General features: G+C 44.1%; 2 protein-coding genes across 4 annotated transcripts in view; both read right to left on the minus strand.

The window, feature by feature from the left end:
* The window catches only part of tafa4b (TAFA chemokine like family member 4b), a 37506-nt gene extending 29871 nt beyond the window's left edge, over positions 1-7635 (minus strand). The window contains exon 1 of one of the 2 annotated variants that reach the window (XM_082532685.1): positions 7418-7635. The gene's annotated coding sequence lies outside the window, so the exon portion shown is untranslated. Of the gene's footprint in view, positions 1-6755; positions 6833-7417 lie in introns of those variants that run through there. The other variant, XM_082532686.1, reaches the window with a different exon arrangement.
* Positions 7636-11460: 3825 nt separating this feature from the next.
* eogt (EGF domain-specific O-linked N-acetylglucosamine (GlcNAc) transferase) overlaps positions 11461-16353 on the minus strand; it is a 43759-nt gene continuing 38866 nt past the window's right edge. For both annotated transcript variants that reach the window (XM_082533861.1, XM_082533862.1), the window contains exons 12-16: positions 14500-14568; positions 14088-14149; positions 13823-13942; positions 13258-13360; positions 11461-12959 (exon numbers count right to left, since the gene is read on the minus strand). In XM_082533861.1, the coding sequence (XP_082389987.1) occupies positions 12813-12959; positions 13258-13360; positions 13823-13942; positions 14088-14149; positions 14500-14568 (501 nt within the window). In that variant the 3' untranslated portion in view covers positions 11461-12812. The remainder of the gene's footprint in view (positions 12960-13257; positions 13361-13822; positions 13943-14087; positions 14150-14499; positions 14569-16353) is intronic.

Raw genomic sequence — 16353 nt, forward strand, 5'->3', positions numbered from 1 at the left:
TAACATATTATGAACAGGCGTTTCAGTATAGTCTTTGGTAGAATCAGTATGACAGTGTGCATAACTGCATAATAAAATCTGCACTAGGTCTCTGTGTGAGGTACACAGCAGCTGAGGATTAATACTACGTCATAGCACATGATTCTTATAAATATTTTATGGTGGGGGGGGTCAGAAGGCACCTGAAAGATACAGAGCAACACTGAATCTGTTTACTGTCATCCACCCGCAACATCACACCTCCTCCACTGTATTTCTTCCTCCAATAAATCAGCAAGCAATTAAATGGAAAACCCCACATTTGCTGAAATGGCCAGGTGAGGAGACGGAGAGAGAGGAGAGACAGAGTTGTAAGCAACAGTTTGAGTTTGGGACCATTGCCTGGCACTGGTATCGACTGCAGAGTTCAGAGAATGGCCTTGGCACTGAGGTACCATTATGACTCAATTGATCGGCCTGCACTTAAGTCTAAATCCCACCTTGTTGCACAAACTATCGTCTCAGAATCCGGCGGCCAAGAAATATACGTGTATTTAGAGCGGTATGTGCAGCAAGCTAGAGAGTGAATCTATTTTTGTGTCTCTATTCTTTGGTGTGTTTTCCAAGGTTGTTCTTTGGCTCCGCTCTCATTCTCTCTCTGCCAACTTCTACATCCCCTTCTTTTCAGCACTTATCTTACTTCCTCTCCCTCACTGTTTTCCACTCCTTCACTTCCATAGATAAAAGCCAGAAATGATCAGAGTCCCACTATACGTTTCATGTGCTGCAGCAGGCGACCAGCCACTCCTGGGAGTCTGGATGCCGCTCATAAGCTGGTGTACACATGTCACCCATTCACAAACATGCCGTTTTACTGATACACCCATCTATGCAGATCACACCTGTTGTACAGTTAGATTAACTCAGCAGACGCACTTCTAAGGTTGCTAAATGTACCTGTCATGTTCCCACATTGCTAACAAGTGTCATTAAAGTGTTTTAGCATCCTCTTCCACTGAATTGGGCGGCAGGGAGAGGGAGTACGCTGTTAGTTGTTTTACAAAAGGGGATGAAGCGTAGGCACTAACAGGCTAATAAACATTAGCTCACTAATACAACAAGTCTGTGGCCAAGGCCCACTCCCTGGTTTCCTCAGTTTGTCATTTAAAACCTAGACAGCCAGCTTGAGCCAACATAGATCAGAGAAATCCTCCTCAGAGCTGCTGACAGACAGAGGCACGGTCCAGCAGTAAATCTGCCGCACCCTAATAAAGCAATAAAAGGCCATTAAAAGTCAGTGTCCCTCAGCGGTGGAAGATGGATGGAAAGGAGGAAAGAATAGGAGACACTTTTTGATGATTGTACACACCCACACCCATTTTGGCAGCTTTTCTTCCCCCCTTTCCACTCGAGACAAACTAGGTATCTGCAGTATTGATGCTTCTCTCTTGTTGTTACTCCTCTTTTATTCTAGCCATAGCTTGCTTTTGTGATAAAGAAGAAGAAAAAAACAAGTAGAGACTGTGATTTAGGGGGGTGAAGCACAATCTTTATGTACTGCTCTGCTCGCTCAGTAAGTTCTCCATTTCCGCAACTGATCTGCCTTCGTGCTAGAATGATTGCATAGCAGGTTTTCACATTTTACTCATCGTGTCGTGCACAGAAACAAATAGGAAGTAGCTTTTCACGGTCGCGGTTTTTTCAGTGCCAAATTAGTAATCGTGCACTCAGTGTGTCTGCATGGTTTTAGCATGATGTGGAAAGCAACTTTTTAGTCTTGTGTACATATTTCCTTGTCTGTTTTCTCTTCTCTTTCTTTACGCTTTCATTGTAAGTATATGTTATATACTTCTTGTTTTCCCCAAGCCATAGAAGAAGCCTTATATGAAGAAGAAAACTGGTTAACCACAGTGAGGCAGGAAGGACACAGCATGACCTAGTAATAAAGTGACAGAACCCTTCACCTTTCTGTGCAAAGAATAAGAAAATGAAAGAGTCAAGAGCAGAGTGTGCATGCTGCAGTGTATTGTGGCTGCTGGTATTGAACGGCGGCCTGGAGCCAAACAAAAGGAGACCCGGGCCCTGACAGAGAGTCCCCTGAGAGCAGCAGCCATTCATTTTGTTTTGTGCCCAAATTATGATTAATGGAAAATAAACAGCCTTGATGTGGAGCTGGCTTTGATTTTCTTTGAGCTTTTGGCCTCTAGTTGTGCGTACTGCTTTGACCCAGAAAAAAGCAATGGACAAACACTCTCTGAACACTCTCTGGGCTGCTAGATTCGTTCACACAATTGTTTTAATTAAATGCCCACACAAACACACACACAGGTAAAGGAGCACATTCCCTTTCCCCTTCTTCTCCCTCACACTCGTGCAAACGCACACGTTATTTCTCACTCTCTTGCTGTCTGAGCACATCCCCACTGAAACTCAGATATGCAGACAAGTGACATCTTGATTATTTCAGTCCCCACTCCTGTTAATGACCAGCTTGTGTGTAATTATATTAATTACCATACGTGCCATGGCTGTCAATTGGCCAGTCAAATTAAAAAAGAGAGGTTGGTGCGTGTAGGGTGAAAGCAGGGGGAAGGAAGCAGCTTACAGATAAAAGAGTTGTAGACAGTGGAAATAGCAGAGTGGAAGGAATGAAAGGAGGAAAAGAAGTCAGAGAAAACAGAGAGAGGCCGAGAGTATGAGAGAGGTGTGTGTGTGGGGGGGGGGGATCAATTGTTCATTTTACAAAGTCACTGAGACGTGTCAGCAGTGTCAATAAGTGAATTAATTTGTCTCTGAGTCTTCGGGGCATGACACCATATCACTGTGCTCCCCTGAGACAGGCGGGGCCTTTAACCTCCTCACACTCTCACAAAGCAATTCTATGTGAGGATCATACACAGATATCAGGGACAGATCTACCAACAAAGGAAATTTTTAATGCAATTACACCAGTGCCTGTGATTCCATGTGGAAGCTCGCACCACACATAAAACCCTTTAGGAGGATTTTAGATTGCACAAATGTATTAGTGTCCTTGTGCGTGAGTTAGCTGTTGTCTCTGAGTCCACAAAATGCATTTGAGGAAACACATTTTTAAATGAACCCATGGTGCTATGTTTTTTAGAGGGCCCCAGATCCGATGGAAAAATAATATATTGTTCAATACAGGGGAATATGGGCAACAGATAGCACGCTTGCACAATTCCACTTCATGCATGATTTACAGCAAATTACGGTTAAGTTGAATTGATTTGGGGTATTTACTCTCTCTCTCCCATTACTCCCTAAACACAGACACACATTCCTCTGACCGTCTCATGACTATCATGCTCCTCCCTGTTGAATTCTTATACACTCATTCAGTTTCAGCATCCCATTCAGCTCCCGCATTAGGCCGTCTCTCTCACTTCCTCTCTTTCAACTCTGTGGGGGTTTTTTTGTTTGTTTTTTTTATCCCTTCCTCTTCTTCACAACTTCTCCCTTTTAAAGCTCCAATCCCGCAGGGGTGAAACCCTCTTTCCCCCTCACGAGCTGTTGCGTTGTTTGAGGGCTGCTGTGATGACCGCCCCAGGCTCTGCCGTCGCCACACGGCTTCTTCGCAGCGGCTTTACAGTGGACCCGGGCAGCACAGCACAGTGGGAGCTTTTCATAATCCCACTCACACACTCACACTGTCGCTCACAGTTAACAGCACATCTGCCAGCTGCCAGAGGGGCCGCGAACAGGGACACGCAGTCTCTCAAAGAGACACACACAGATGGACACAAAAAAAAATCCAAGCACACACACACACAAGTGGAAGCAGCATATTGCATCCAAGGTGATAGATAGAGCACTGTGGGTTGCAACTGTGCCTGTTCAATTACAATCATTACTATCACTTAGGGAGATTTGTCATGGTCAAAGTGAGTCGGAGCTACAGAGAATATCACCTTGAGGGCTGTAAGGTGGAGTTATTTTCAGTGTTTGCAAAGGGATGACGGCATTCTCGAAACTCTCTTCCAATTGGAAGTGACTCAAATTAAAACATAAATGAATTACTCCAAATATACTAGCAAAACAGCTGTTTTAAAAAAATAACCCCTCAGTAGTACATGACAGATTCTTTAAAAGCTCCTGACACAAAGTGGACAATAATCCAATAACTCCTAGTCAAATTACTATTTTCAAGACAAGTGAGAAGTTTGAAATACACGGCTATGTCTTTCACCATTTCTCTTGAGCTGGACAGCAGGAGTTTTCATGTGGCGGTGTAAGCTACCAGTCTATGCAAGACCTGCTAGACTTAGTCAGAGGGCTGGTGTTATGACACCACACAGAAAAGCCAAGGCCTTGTTGTCTTCAACTGATTGACTGTCTGACAAAGGACAGGATGAAAGGTAAAGAACAACTGTGGCCCTCCAACAAGAGATCTTTACTGCCGGGACCAGCTGGAGCCTACTATGAGAAAATGATTGCTGTGTGAAAGAAAACGTTAAAACATGAGATGCTTTAAAATGCTTTCATAATCTGATAAAATGTTTGTTTGAGGTCATTTTTATTAGAAAGTACAGTGAAGCGTGTGATGCATGGCTCCTGGAGGTTTCTTTCTGTTAAAAGGGAGTGTTTCCTTCCCACTGTCACCAAGTGCTAATTCAAAGGGATTTGTTTGATTGCCCAGGTTTTCTCTGTATTGTTGTTGAGTCTTTACCTTACAATATGAAGTGCCTTGAGGTTGTGATTTGGTACTATACATACTGAATTGAATTGAATTGAATTGATGTATCGTTCATTAACCGATAGATACACTCTGGATATCATTCTACTCTAAGCCACCTTTCACAGTTAATGATGTATCAAATGTTATCCCCCTGGCCTGTAAGCACCAGCTGAACTTTACTCTTTTTTTCACCACAGGTCATGACTTCTGTCCACTTGTGGTTTTGTGGTTGAAACAAAAGTGAGATGCATACCACACTCTTACTTATTGATCTAATGTCGCTCCTTCCTCCATTAAAGTCATGGATCTCATATTTTTGAGAAGACACAATAGTCCTCTTAGAGCTTGCTTTCACTGAGCCTGGTTTCATGACGATGAGTGACGGCATTATTTTCCAGTGCTGTTACATGACGTCTATTCATGCTTTCTGACTCAATATCCCCAGAAGCTGCCTGAAATGAAAAGCTGTCCAGGACATTGTCATTTACAAATGAGGGTCCTTTCCCCTATCCCTCTCCCGGTGACATGGACAGTGACATGCCTCTCTAGTCTTCTTCTCTGGTCTTTTTTTTCTACCACTCCTTGTCCTCCTCCTCCTCTTAGTCAGGAAGAATCCACTTATCACAGAAATCTGTTTATGCCAGTGTGTGTGTGTGCGTACATGTGGAGGTGAGCTCCAATCTGTCACGCTGCTGTCACCTCATCAGTCCTACATGTCTAATTCTTGCTTATTCACATATCACCCACAACACCTTTTACACACATGCACAGATTATCATCATCATCATCTCAAATATGCAGTGTTCACCCCTCCGTCACACATAAACAAGTACACAGATTTACAAGATGCCATTGTGCAGAGTTCCTGCTATTACAGACACACGTCATTTCACATATAGGCTTTCTGTTTCTCCCTTTCGCACATACACATCTTTCCCTTGCATCCTCATTTCTGTCTCTCCAGCTCATTTCTCTCGCCTCCCCTGCTCTCCCTTTCCTCCTCCTCGCTGTCGTGGCCTCTCTGCTTGGCTGTGTCCTCATGCACAATCACAAATGCACACAATCCATCCCTCCCACCTCATTCCCATCCAGTCATCCCAATCAGCTCTCTGTGGGGTAAGTAGATAGGAGGTTGTTGAGACATGTAGAGCAGAATAGTCTTCAGAGGATACCTGTTGTCCCATCACTGGGACCTGCTACAAGAGGAAGGGGGAGAAAAGGGAAGGGTATGGATGATAAAATTGTGTGTGTGAAAACTGTGTATGTGCGTGGATCTGGAGGGGAGCTGCGGAGGAAGAGAGGCAGAGGGGGTGAAGGGTGGAAAAGGTTGACAAAGACAGAGGAGAAGCCATCCACTGCAGACAGACGCACAGATATCAGAGTGCCACCCTCTTACAGGTGTTTGTCACAGCGTGTGAGTAAGTGAGCCCCTGGAGGATGGGTGGGTGACAGGGAGTCAGGTTGGAGAGAGTAATCTCCACAGGATTAAGAGTGCTGCTCCTGTGTTAATGTGACTGTCAATGAGAATTAAGTCTCCGGACCGATCCCCTCCACCAGGCTCCCCTCTCCCTCGCCTGTCGGCCCTGTCACACTAATGACACCGCTTTCTGTGGAGTGCCACTACCGGCGCACTCAAAACAATGGGGAAATAATTACACAATACAGTACAAATTGCAGAGCCGAGCCACAGGACGGGCAGGGATACACGCGAAGGGAGGGAGAGGGAGGGAGGGCGGAGGGGATGGGATGGGATGGGAAGGGAAGGGAGAGGGAGGGTGGAGACAAGGATGACTAACAATTACAACACGATAGGGGTTGGGTCTCATTACTGCGCCCATTAACATGCACCGAGTAATTTTCCCCACTCGGGCTGTGTGTGTGTGTGTGTGTGTGTGTGTGTGTGTGTGTGTGTGTGTGTGTGTGTGTGTGTGTGTGTGTGTGTGTGTCTTTGTCTAGTGCACACACACACACACACACACACACACAGAAAGGGAGAGAAGAGAGAGAGAGAGAGAGAGAGAGACGCTTCTGTGCGTGTACGCCCAATAGAGTGTGGCCATTAGGTTCTGCAACACACCTCCTTGGCTCCGTGCGCAATCTGCTTGGAGAACCCGGCGGCACTTCATTTCTCTCTTCTACGTCTGAGCTGCGCGCGCCCCGCTATTCCCAGCCGATCTCAATCCATGCAAAGAGATTAGAAGGCGAGCAAAAAGAGTCTGGTCAGCGGATCAGCCTGGCGGAGCACTCAATAGGTGCTAAGCGGAACCGATCGCTTATTTAACCTCACAGTGATGAAACACTGCATCAATCTCACCTCATTTTTCCGCGATCTTTCTAACGGCACGCGCTGCACATTATCACAGGACGGACGGCCGTTTGAACGGGCTCGTCGCGCGTTCCATTCTTTTACGCAAAGCTATGAAAATGAGGAGACATGAGTGATCAGGAGATCGGCGAGGTTTTCTATGAAAATTACGCTGTTAATAACACATCGTTCCCCAGCAAAGCGTGTCCGCTGCGCTCTGAGCCAAACAGCAGCAAAGTTGCTTTCAGTTTGCCAGTCAGTCGCCACCTCTTCTCTCCCTGCTCGACATAGAAAAATGTTCCACATACAAAGTCCTCCTCCGACCCTAGCCTTTACGCTTTAGCCTACAGACCGCGCGTTATGAAGGAGACAAAGAGAACTTAAACGTGAATTATACTAATTTAATCTAAAGAGAAGGGGGTAAAACATCTTACCCAAATCTATAACCGCGATGGCATGATCTTTGGTAGCTGTACAGAGTCCAGGTGAGGCGATAGTAGAGCTTTGCCACTTTCTGTTTCAACTCCAAGGCGTTTTGTTTTCACACCAAACAGGGCAATCCTAGTAAGTCTTCCGTCCGGGTACCCGCGCACAAACACGCTAAAGAATGAGTGAGGAGATATGCTGCCACTCCGCAGAGCCAACCCTCCGAAACCGGGCTAGAAGACAGGGATCGCGTAATAAGGACGTGCTCCAACTTGCCATGATCTCGTTGAGTCCCATCTCAGAACCAGACTGAGGAGAAAGTCATCAGAAGTGCGTAATTCCCCCAAAGCGACACCGGGTTGATGACACTCCGCACAAGTTCATCTCGTTATGTGAGTCTGTCACACAGAGGCGTTATAGTCGCCGGGGAGATGCTGATGAGAGTGATGGTATAGTGATATAGGAGTGATAGTTGCTCTCCCGTCGCTCCTCCCGAGCAGGGATCGATTGGACCTGAGAAATGCGATGCGAGCCCGTCTTCCCCATTCAGAACACGTGCAACAGCGCCCGCCCAGTTCACCAGCTCCCTAGTACACCCCTTCTTCCTCACTGATGTCATGTAGTTTACAAGTAGCCTGGACCGTACGTATAGGTCCAAGGAGAGATGAGACACACGTCAGTGGGTTGTTTTTTTGGTTTGGTTTGGTTTGTGGGGGTTTTGGATTGCCATTAGTTAATCTTAAGGTGTTCCATCTCACTTTTGATTTCCAGAATTTTTAAACGCTGAGGTTATATTAAGTCCTGAAATTTCTTCAGGACATAAGCTATATGGCACAAGTTGCAAATCATATTTGAATGAGAAATCAGTGATGTCGACCTAAAAGGATTTTAGATCATTTTTCCCACTTTGGCTTGTTTGTTTAAGCCGATCAGTAGTTTCGGTGTCTGTTAAGGTACGAAGTACACGTACAATGCACATCAATGATTTCTATGGATTTGCCTAGTAGGGATCACAAGCTGAACATTCACACTTCAGTTATCGCCACTTCATTATTCGTGTACCCTTGTGTGTGTGTGTGTGTGTGTGTGTGTGTGTGTGTGTGTGTGTGTGTGTGTGTGTGTGTGTGTGAGTAGGATTGTCTGCTTTTGTTCCCGAGTGACTGACAGGTGCGCGACTGTGCAAAAATCGCTGACCTGTGCTCGTCAAATAATAGCCCACCTCGCCCCAACACTTCGCTCATGTTACAAACAGTGTGTGGATGTCAATACTTATAGGTTCCTTGCTCGGATATGCACGCGGATGATGTAAAACTACCCACTATCACCACCTCCCTTTCACCCACCAAGATGTTAAACAGAATTTAATCACCGCAGCCTCTCCGTTACGCACCAGGAGACAGCCTATCAATTATTCCATCCCCAGAATATTCTTGTGTGTTGATGGCGATTGATTGCTTTGCGCTGCATTTGCAGTCGTTAAGACTTTGGGGATGTGGATGCCTGCTAACGACCCAAAAGTAAGGGCTATCAGACAGACTCAGATGTCTTCCTTGTCTTCTTGTTGCCAGCATTGTTGCGCGACAAGATGGACTCAGTGTCCGCTGAGGTTGTTTTTTTAATTGTATTTTTTGAGGTTATGGCTTTTTTTTTTTCTCTTATTGCTTCTTTAAAATTTATACAAAAATGAACCACGCGCCGTGAACCACATCATGAAGCATAGGTAATCTCAGGCACCTTCATCTGACACTGCCCTAAGCACCTTGGGACCATTTTTGCCCCCTGTGTATAGAGTGAGAAAGTCCAGTGTGTTGCTTTGAACCGATTAATCTTTGCTTGAATCTATTACAAATCGATCTGTCTGGCTTTGAACTGAGAACAGATTAGACATTGATGTAGGTTTGCAAGGAGTGAGGTACATGCAGCACTTTTACTCGCAAGGTCCAGATAAAAAACATTAAACCGAAGCAAGTTTCCTAGTTTCAGCACCACGGAGAGCGCCAGACGCACTGCATACAAATTCAGCGAGTTGGACAGCTCCAGACTGTTCCGGTGTTCCGTCACCGGGCTTTTCTGTGGATTTACTTTGCTGTCAAGCGGCTAATCCACTTTGGAGATAAAAGTGGTTTAACGGTGTAAATGGTAAGTAAAGGAGGGGGCGGGGAAAAAGTTGATACTATATCCTGTTTGTAGCGGCAAGTGATTGTAATACAGTCCTGAACCCGTGTGTCCCAGTGGGGATCTGAGGCCTTTTATCTTAAAGTGAGGCAGCTAATGGATGCAACAGCCCACAGCACTTATCTCATCTATCGTTCGTCAGAGGGTCAGATAGTATAAAAGGAAGCTGCATCATGTGGACCTGGCCACTTTTCTGGAAAGCGCCGAATGGTGTGAAATTAAATTTCCTTGCGTTTTACCTCACATTGCATTTAGAGATTTCAAAGTCACCAGATTTATTTTTCCTAAAAAAAAACAACAACAACAAAACAAACCGTTTTGGCGTTTAAGCTAACATGAAATGCTAAAGGTCGCAGAAATGACCTTCTGTGTTGTGGAAAAAGTAAGAGTATATGCTTGAAGGCCTCCTGGCATGTCATGTAAAGAGAGAGACCAGGGTTATAGGATATCGTTTGGAATTATTCCACCCCCCACCCCCACCCCAATAACAGGGGAGAAAAACATTATGGAAATGTCTGTTCATAACTTGAGGAATATTTCTTACTACTTGATCGATATTCCTGCATTAATCCTGCTGAAATGCACTGTTTTTTCTGGTGTGGGCACGCCTGGAAAAGTGGCCATGGTAAGATGAGCGGGCTGCAATTGATTTGTCTGAGTTCGGCGTGAGAAATGTTTGTCTTTTGAGATATATTAGACTATGCTAATGATCGTGCTGCAAATTACAGCAAGAAATGGCTTTATGAAAGAATGAAGGACTGACGGCTCAGACGTGATCCAATCGCTTTGTTTGGAATTCCATCCAGTAATTAAACCTCAGTCTTTATTTGAAATCGCTCTCATCATCTTGACGCTATTATTAATTCTCACCGAAGAAAAAAAAATCCACATTTTCATGACGGGGAATAGCCGTAATGTGCATCCTTAGAAGTCTGAACTGAGGCCTAAGGTAGAAAGGCAAGACCTGACAGGCAAGAGAAGGAACCCTGAACAAAAGCTGTCGTGTGCGCACACATAGGGAAAGTTTTACGTACTTGTAACTTTCTGCAGTTTATCTCATGCTGGAAATTATTTGGGTGACCGAGTGCGCCTTCTCTTCCAGGCAGACGATCCATTTTGAATGCGCTTTGGTCAGTTTTGCGCTAAAAACCATGACTTACTCATCGATTCGCAGCGGTCATGAAGGTTAATGAAAACAGACATCCTGGTTCCTCTGCTTTTGATCCCCCTCTGCATCAAGATTCTTCATTTCTTTACGAGGTCACTGGCAGTAACCCGAGCAGGGCCATAAATAGTGTCCATCCCAGACAGGCCCGGTGTCTGTCAATACTCTGAAAGTTCAGACACAACATCCGAAAAGAACACGCAGGAGAACGACTGCTGACAGCAAACTTGGGATATTGAAGCAAACGCTTTTGAACAAATATTGTCTCTTTGTGACCCACTGGGTACGTTTGTGAATAAATTATTCTCGGTGTCTACACCGTTGAACCAAGTCTGTCAGGAACGATCACACAGCGCAGGCTGGTGATTCGGCCTCATGTGTGGTGTTGTACTGCCCCCATGTGGCCACGATCCGTCACGCGGGTACTTCGGGTAGTTTTTGAGGTCATCCAGATTTATTACGGTGACAGTAAAAACTGAACAAGTGCCCTTTTGCGAGGAGCCCTTTCCCTCCTTAGACCTGAACTCAGTAAAATAATGAAACCCACAGCAAAGAGCTGTCTGGCATCAGCAAGAACTGGCAAGGCAGAGGCTTCAGTTTTTCCCTCCAAGGTCAGACTTCAAAAGATGATTGATTAAATTAAGATGAATTAAATCTCTGATGCCTAATATGGCCTACATAGACACAAAGATATGCTTCAGCATGTTTTTTTAAAATTATTTATTTTAAAATTTAACACAGCTCCTGAATATGAAATTGCCCGCAAGTCTAGGAAAGCCCCAACCAAGTGTCTGACTCAGTCCAACACAGTCTCATGGATAAATAAAACATCAGGCTCAGAGGCCAAGAAATATGAACATTTTCTTGTGATCGCTCAAAATACTCCTGTGGATAGCACCAGACTGCATGCAAAGTGTCATTCCAATTCAGACAAATTTATTGTAAAATACAAAACTAACAGCATTCAGAAGTCTCTGGAAAAGGTAACAGATAATAGCAGCACTCTCATTATTTGACCATAACGACACTTTCCTTTGGTAAAATGCAAAGAAATTTATAATGAAAAAGGCATTGGCATCAAAAGGTATTCAATCAAACCAGCACAACATATTTTTAAATAATAAATGTGACAAATATTAAAGAAAACCAGGTCAAATTTAAATAAAGATCCAGCAGCAAAGAGTAGAGCTGCAAAGCCAGTTAAATATTTTTGCTTTTCATCCTAAAACAGTCTTTATCAGTATGTTTGGAGTGTTAAGGTTTACATACACATACATCCTAACATACAACATACACATACGTGTATGCACCGTTACTGTTCTAAATACTATTCCTGCATTTAAACACACAAACATTAATACTGATACAACAGAAAATACATCATGGCAGTAGGGAACACACATGCTGTATCTTACCATTTAGACTTCTATGTGTTTGGGATGAGATTGTAACTTAAAACCACGATTTCAAAATGTCAGACTACAACTGGATGTGTCAAATTGGATGTGAGAATCCAGCATGTGAATACTGTTCACCGTATTAGACTGGTTTATGCAGGATGTGCGCAGAAATTCTAGCGTGACTGTCAACAACTCTAGAGGCTCCCGTCAACGTGACACTGATCAAATGGGACAAGATGTCGCATGTGAAGGAATGTCGTAACAGCTGCTCATTTGCTAACTCTGGCGACGTGGAATGAAGCAGACGCAGGGAGGTAATGAAGAAGCATAGGACACATCTTATTGCTTTCCAGATGGTTCCACTACACACGCCTAGTCCTTTAACTGATTTGACACTAATAGAGCTAGTGAAAGCCATTCAAACTCGAGCTGTCCGCCATACTGTTTTCATTCATCCAGACCTGTCAATGCAGCAGATAGTAGGTGACAAAAAACCCGCTGCACCACTGTGATTCACTGGTAAATGTGGCAACCTTTCAAGATACCTTAACGATTACTCTGCCAATGTGAAGTTTTTTTTCCCATCACAGAAAAAAGCAGGTTAAAGTTTAGAGTTCTTCAGCAGCCAGATGTCTGCGCCCCCTCGGTCCACTCACAGACGCTCTAGAGTTCATCACGAAGGGCACGGCGCTGCCATTTAGGATGGTGCGTGACATAATCGGCTGCCTCCAGCACAAGGCGCATGAACTCCTCCACATCAAAGGAGTAGTTGGTAAACTTCGGATGGTCCCCAAGGGTGGGATGGTGACCCTGAGAGAAGCATTAGAGAGGATGTGTGAAACACAGAAGCACAGGAGAAAGACAACATAAGAGCATAGGCGTGTGTGTTTACACGCTAACCTCACTGTTACACGAAGAGGACAAAGATGTTATATAAGTACGAAATGAAGTCTTTACATTTGTTCTGTTGCACCAATAACTGCACATAATTCAGTGTGCACATGTGAGGTTAAGTGTGTGTACACTTATGTTACACAGGTGAGATGAATTACCAAAGCTGCTGCTGGGGTACTGGGAAGCTAATGGCGTATACAGGAGTTTCCCCTACCTTGTCCTGTGGGAGCACTTTGTCCATTTTCTGCCAAGTCACGTATCGAATGCCCCGCAGCCGAGCCAAATCTCGATAGCAGCTCTCATCCTGACAGTTATATCTAGGAGGGACGGATGCAGACACTTTATCTCTTGCTCGCCTCGATCTGCCTCTCTTTCCCTCGTTCTAGCTCAATTTCTCTCTCTCTGTCTCTCTTTCTCTATGCACACAGTGCTTCTTCCTTTGTGTCACCCTCCAAAATCTACACCCAACTCTCTCTATGCTTCTACACACACACACACACACACACACACACACACACACACACACACACACACACACACACACACACATTTCAAGTAGCTCCTTTGCTGAGGATTGCCAGGTGTGATGACGAGCTGCTTAATTAGACAGTATTTCACAGTCATATACCAAGTGGCTGAGGGGTACTTTGGACAGAGCAGGCTGCAAAACAAACTGCTCTCCCCGTGCCTGTGCTCCACCTGGCTTTTACTCACACATACACACAACTATACACACATGCATGTGTACAGCTGACACACAGATGGACAATGTCACTCACAGCTCAAAGATGACAGACCAGTCAGGGAGGAAGAGGAGGTGGGTGAGACCAGCCCCGTGCATCCCTATAAAGATGTCAGAGTTGTGGGTGATCCTCAGCTGCTCCAGGAAGGGAACATCCCTGAAAGACAGACAATGAGTTACACATCAGTCATTGTGACTGATTCCTTTATTCTTACACACAGCTGTATAACAATGTGTGGTGACCAATGCTGAGCAGCACTGAAAGCTTCCTAGACTCGTGTAGCCAGCGCTCTATAACTCACTTGTATTTGTAGTCTACCACATTGACCTCCAGTGAAGGCACAGTCTTGAGGGCATTTACCAGCTGTAACAACAACAAAAGAATAGGTTCTGTGATCAATGAGACAGCAAACAAATACAGACAGTGACAATATAAATCACAAGCCTTGTTTTTTACTCATACTTTTTATAACAAATAAGATTTTAAATAGGCACTTAACAGAGGTGGGCAATAAATCGATAGCTGAAGGAGGAGGTGTGAGGGAGTTGTATAAAGTAAAGACAGAAATGTAAAAGAGACAGAAGACAAAGAGAAAGAAAAAGGAGGACAAGCGGTAAGAAAACAGGAGAGTTCTGTGCCGCCTGTCCTGCAGAGTGAAGAACAGGTACAAGGAAGAAAGAGACAAAGAGAAGGGCCAGTGGTGCTGGACTCACCTCCATTTGGTTTAGTATCCTTCTGTATTCTGTGCTGCGTGCAAGCAGGGTGACACGAACACGCCCCTCCTGGAAACAGCAACGCACCCAATAAACAATCAGCCAAGGACAAACAAGAGATAGACAGCTGGGAAAACATGGTGCTCATACAAATTAACGCACTTACAGCGCAGTGGATAATCTCAATAGCCTAAAATCACGTTTAGAGTCCAATTTTTAATGTGACAATGAGATTTTTTTTCCTGAAATAATCTTATTAGTCCAGACAGCCAGCTTAGGGATATTTCTTTTCACGGTCTACTACTGCCATCTTGTGATCAGAAAGAGTATTTAGACTTTTGGAGGGGTCACAATCTGTAACATACTGTTAAACAGTAAGGGCCCTTCATTAGCTTATCATCAAAATAAATGCAGGAAGTTCAAACCAGTGAAATAATCTAAATACAAAAAAACCAAACTATTATACCTCAGTGGTAATTATATATGCAATCAGTACAGACACAATTTCTCTTTTTCGAATTCAAATATATTTCAAAGAGTATTGGGGAAAAGCCAATTGAGCGAAACAAAAAGACAGCAAATTAAGATGAGGTGAGATAGAAGGAGTGGGATGGCAGTAGCAAATGGATAGGACACAATAAAGGAGAGCAGCGTGAGTTTCTGCCTGATGTCATTAATCTAAGGATGAAAGAAAGAGCTGGGAAGAGGGTCAGGGCTGGGAAGACCTCTCATTCAGTTGCCAGCCTGCTATCGCCCGTAGCCCCGTGTCTCACTGAAAAGCCTCTTAGCATATTTCCAGTGAAGAATATGAATACCCAATGAGCTGCTTCACAGGAAGGAAGAAGTTATCGGGCCTCGCTGGTCATAAAGATACAGTCAATCATTACAAGCATGGCACCATAAAGCACTTATGAGGAGGTCTGGAGAGTTATAGATGAAGAATATGAATAAGGAAGTGAGTGCATGGCACTGTCAGTATACAGTTATGCGTGTACTCTTTCAGAAAGTACTATATCAGGTTGGGGTGAGGTGGGTGTTGGGGTAGGTGTAGTGTCATTGATGCACTTAGTATCCAATAACCAATCAACTATTGTAGAAGTCAACATCGTGGTTATGTTACACTTACTGCTGATGGCAAATGATGGCAGACTCAGTGCAAAAGAGGAGGTGCCATCAAGGCAAACATTTTTAAAGGCATCGATCGTGCACTTTTGCAGAGTCTGGGCCAGATGTTTCTGAATGTTACTTACAGAATATGGAAGAGGAAATTATGTTTCTTTTCCTTATTCCTAAAGACTTCCTATTGAAGTTTATAGTGCACATCCATAATGTCGGTGTAATACTCAACTGCCAAGCATTAGAGCGTCCACGTGTGTAATTTGCTTCTACAAATTATGGGTGCAGCCGAATAGTCAGTTTTGCTTAGGAAGGTTCCCTGGAAGTATTTGTGTCCAGATACAAAGAAAATTTAGTTACCTTGTTTCTTAATTACCTCATTTAGCATAAGCTACAGTGGACTATCCTTAATGAAAGGAGAGACGATAATACCGTCCTACTACTTAGAGCAGTGATCAACAAAACACAAGAGATAGAACAGACCATGTAAATGTTAATTAAAACTGTTTTCCACCTCATGCATTAACTTGATAAATTGTTTTCAATGCTGCAGCGAAATCTTCTTCCTGTTCAGGTGTTGCCTTGAGTGAAGATTATAGGTTGTATTACACTGTATTAAAATAAACCACCTTTACGATTTGCCATAGTTCCGTTTCCATTATTGCAAGCATTTTGAATTATCAGTAAATTAATTTTTACTTCAGGTCAGCTGGGATAGGACCCAGATGCTTACCCACC

Source organism: Aulonocara stuartgranti, assembly GCF_965226115.1.
Source record: "Aulonocara stuartgranti genome assembly, chromosome: 5".
Classification (NCBI taxonomy): Eukaryota; Metazoa; Chordata; class Actinopteri; order Cichliformes; family Cichlidae; genus Aulonocara; species Aulonocara stuartgranti.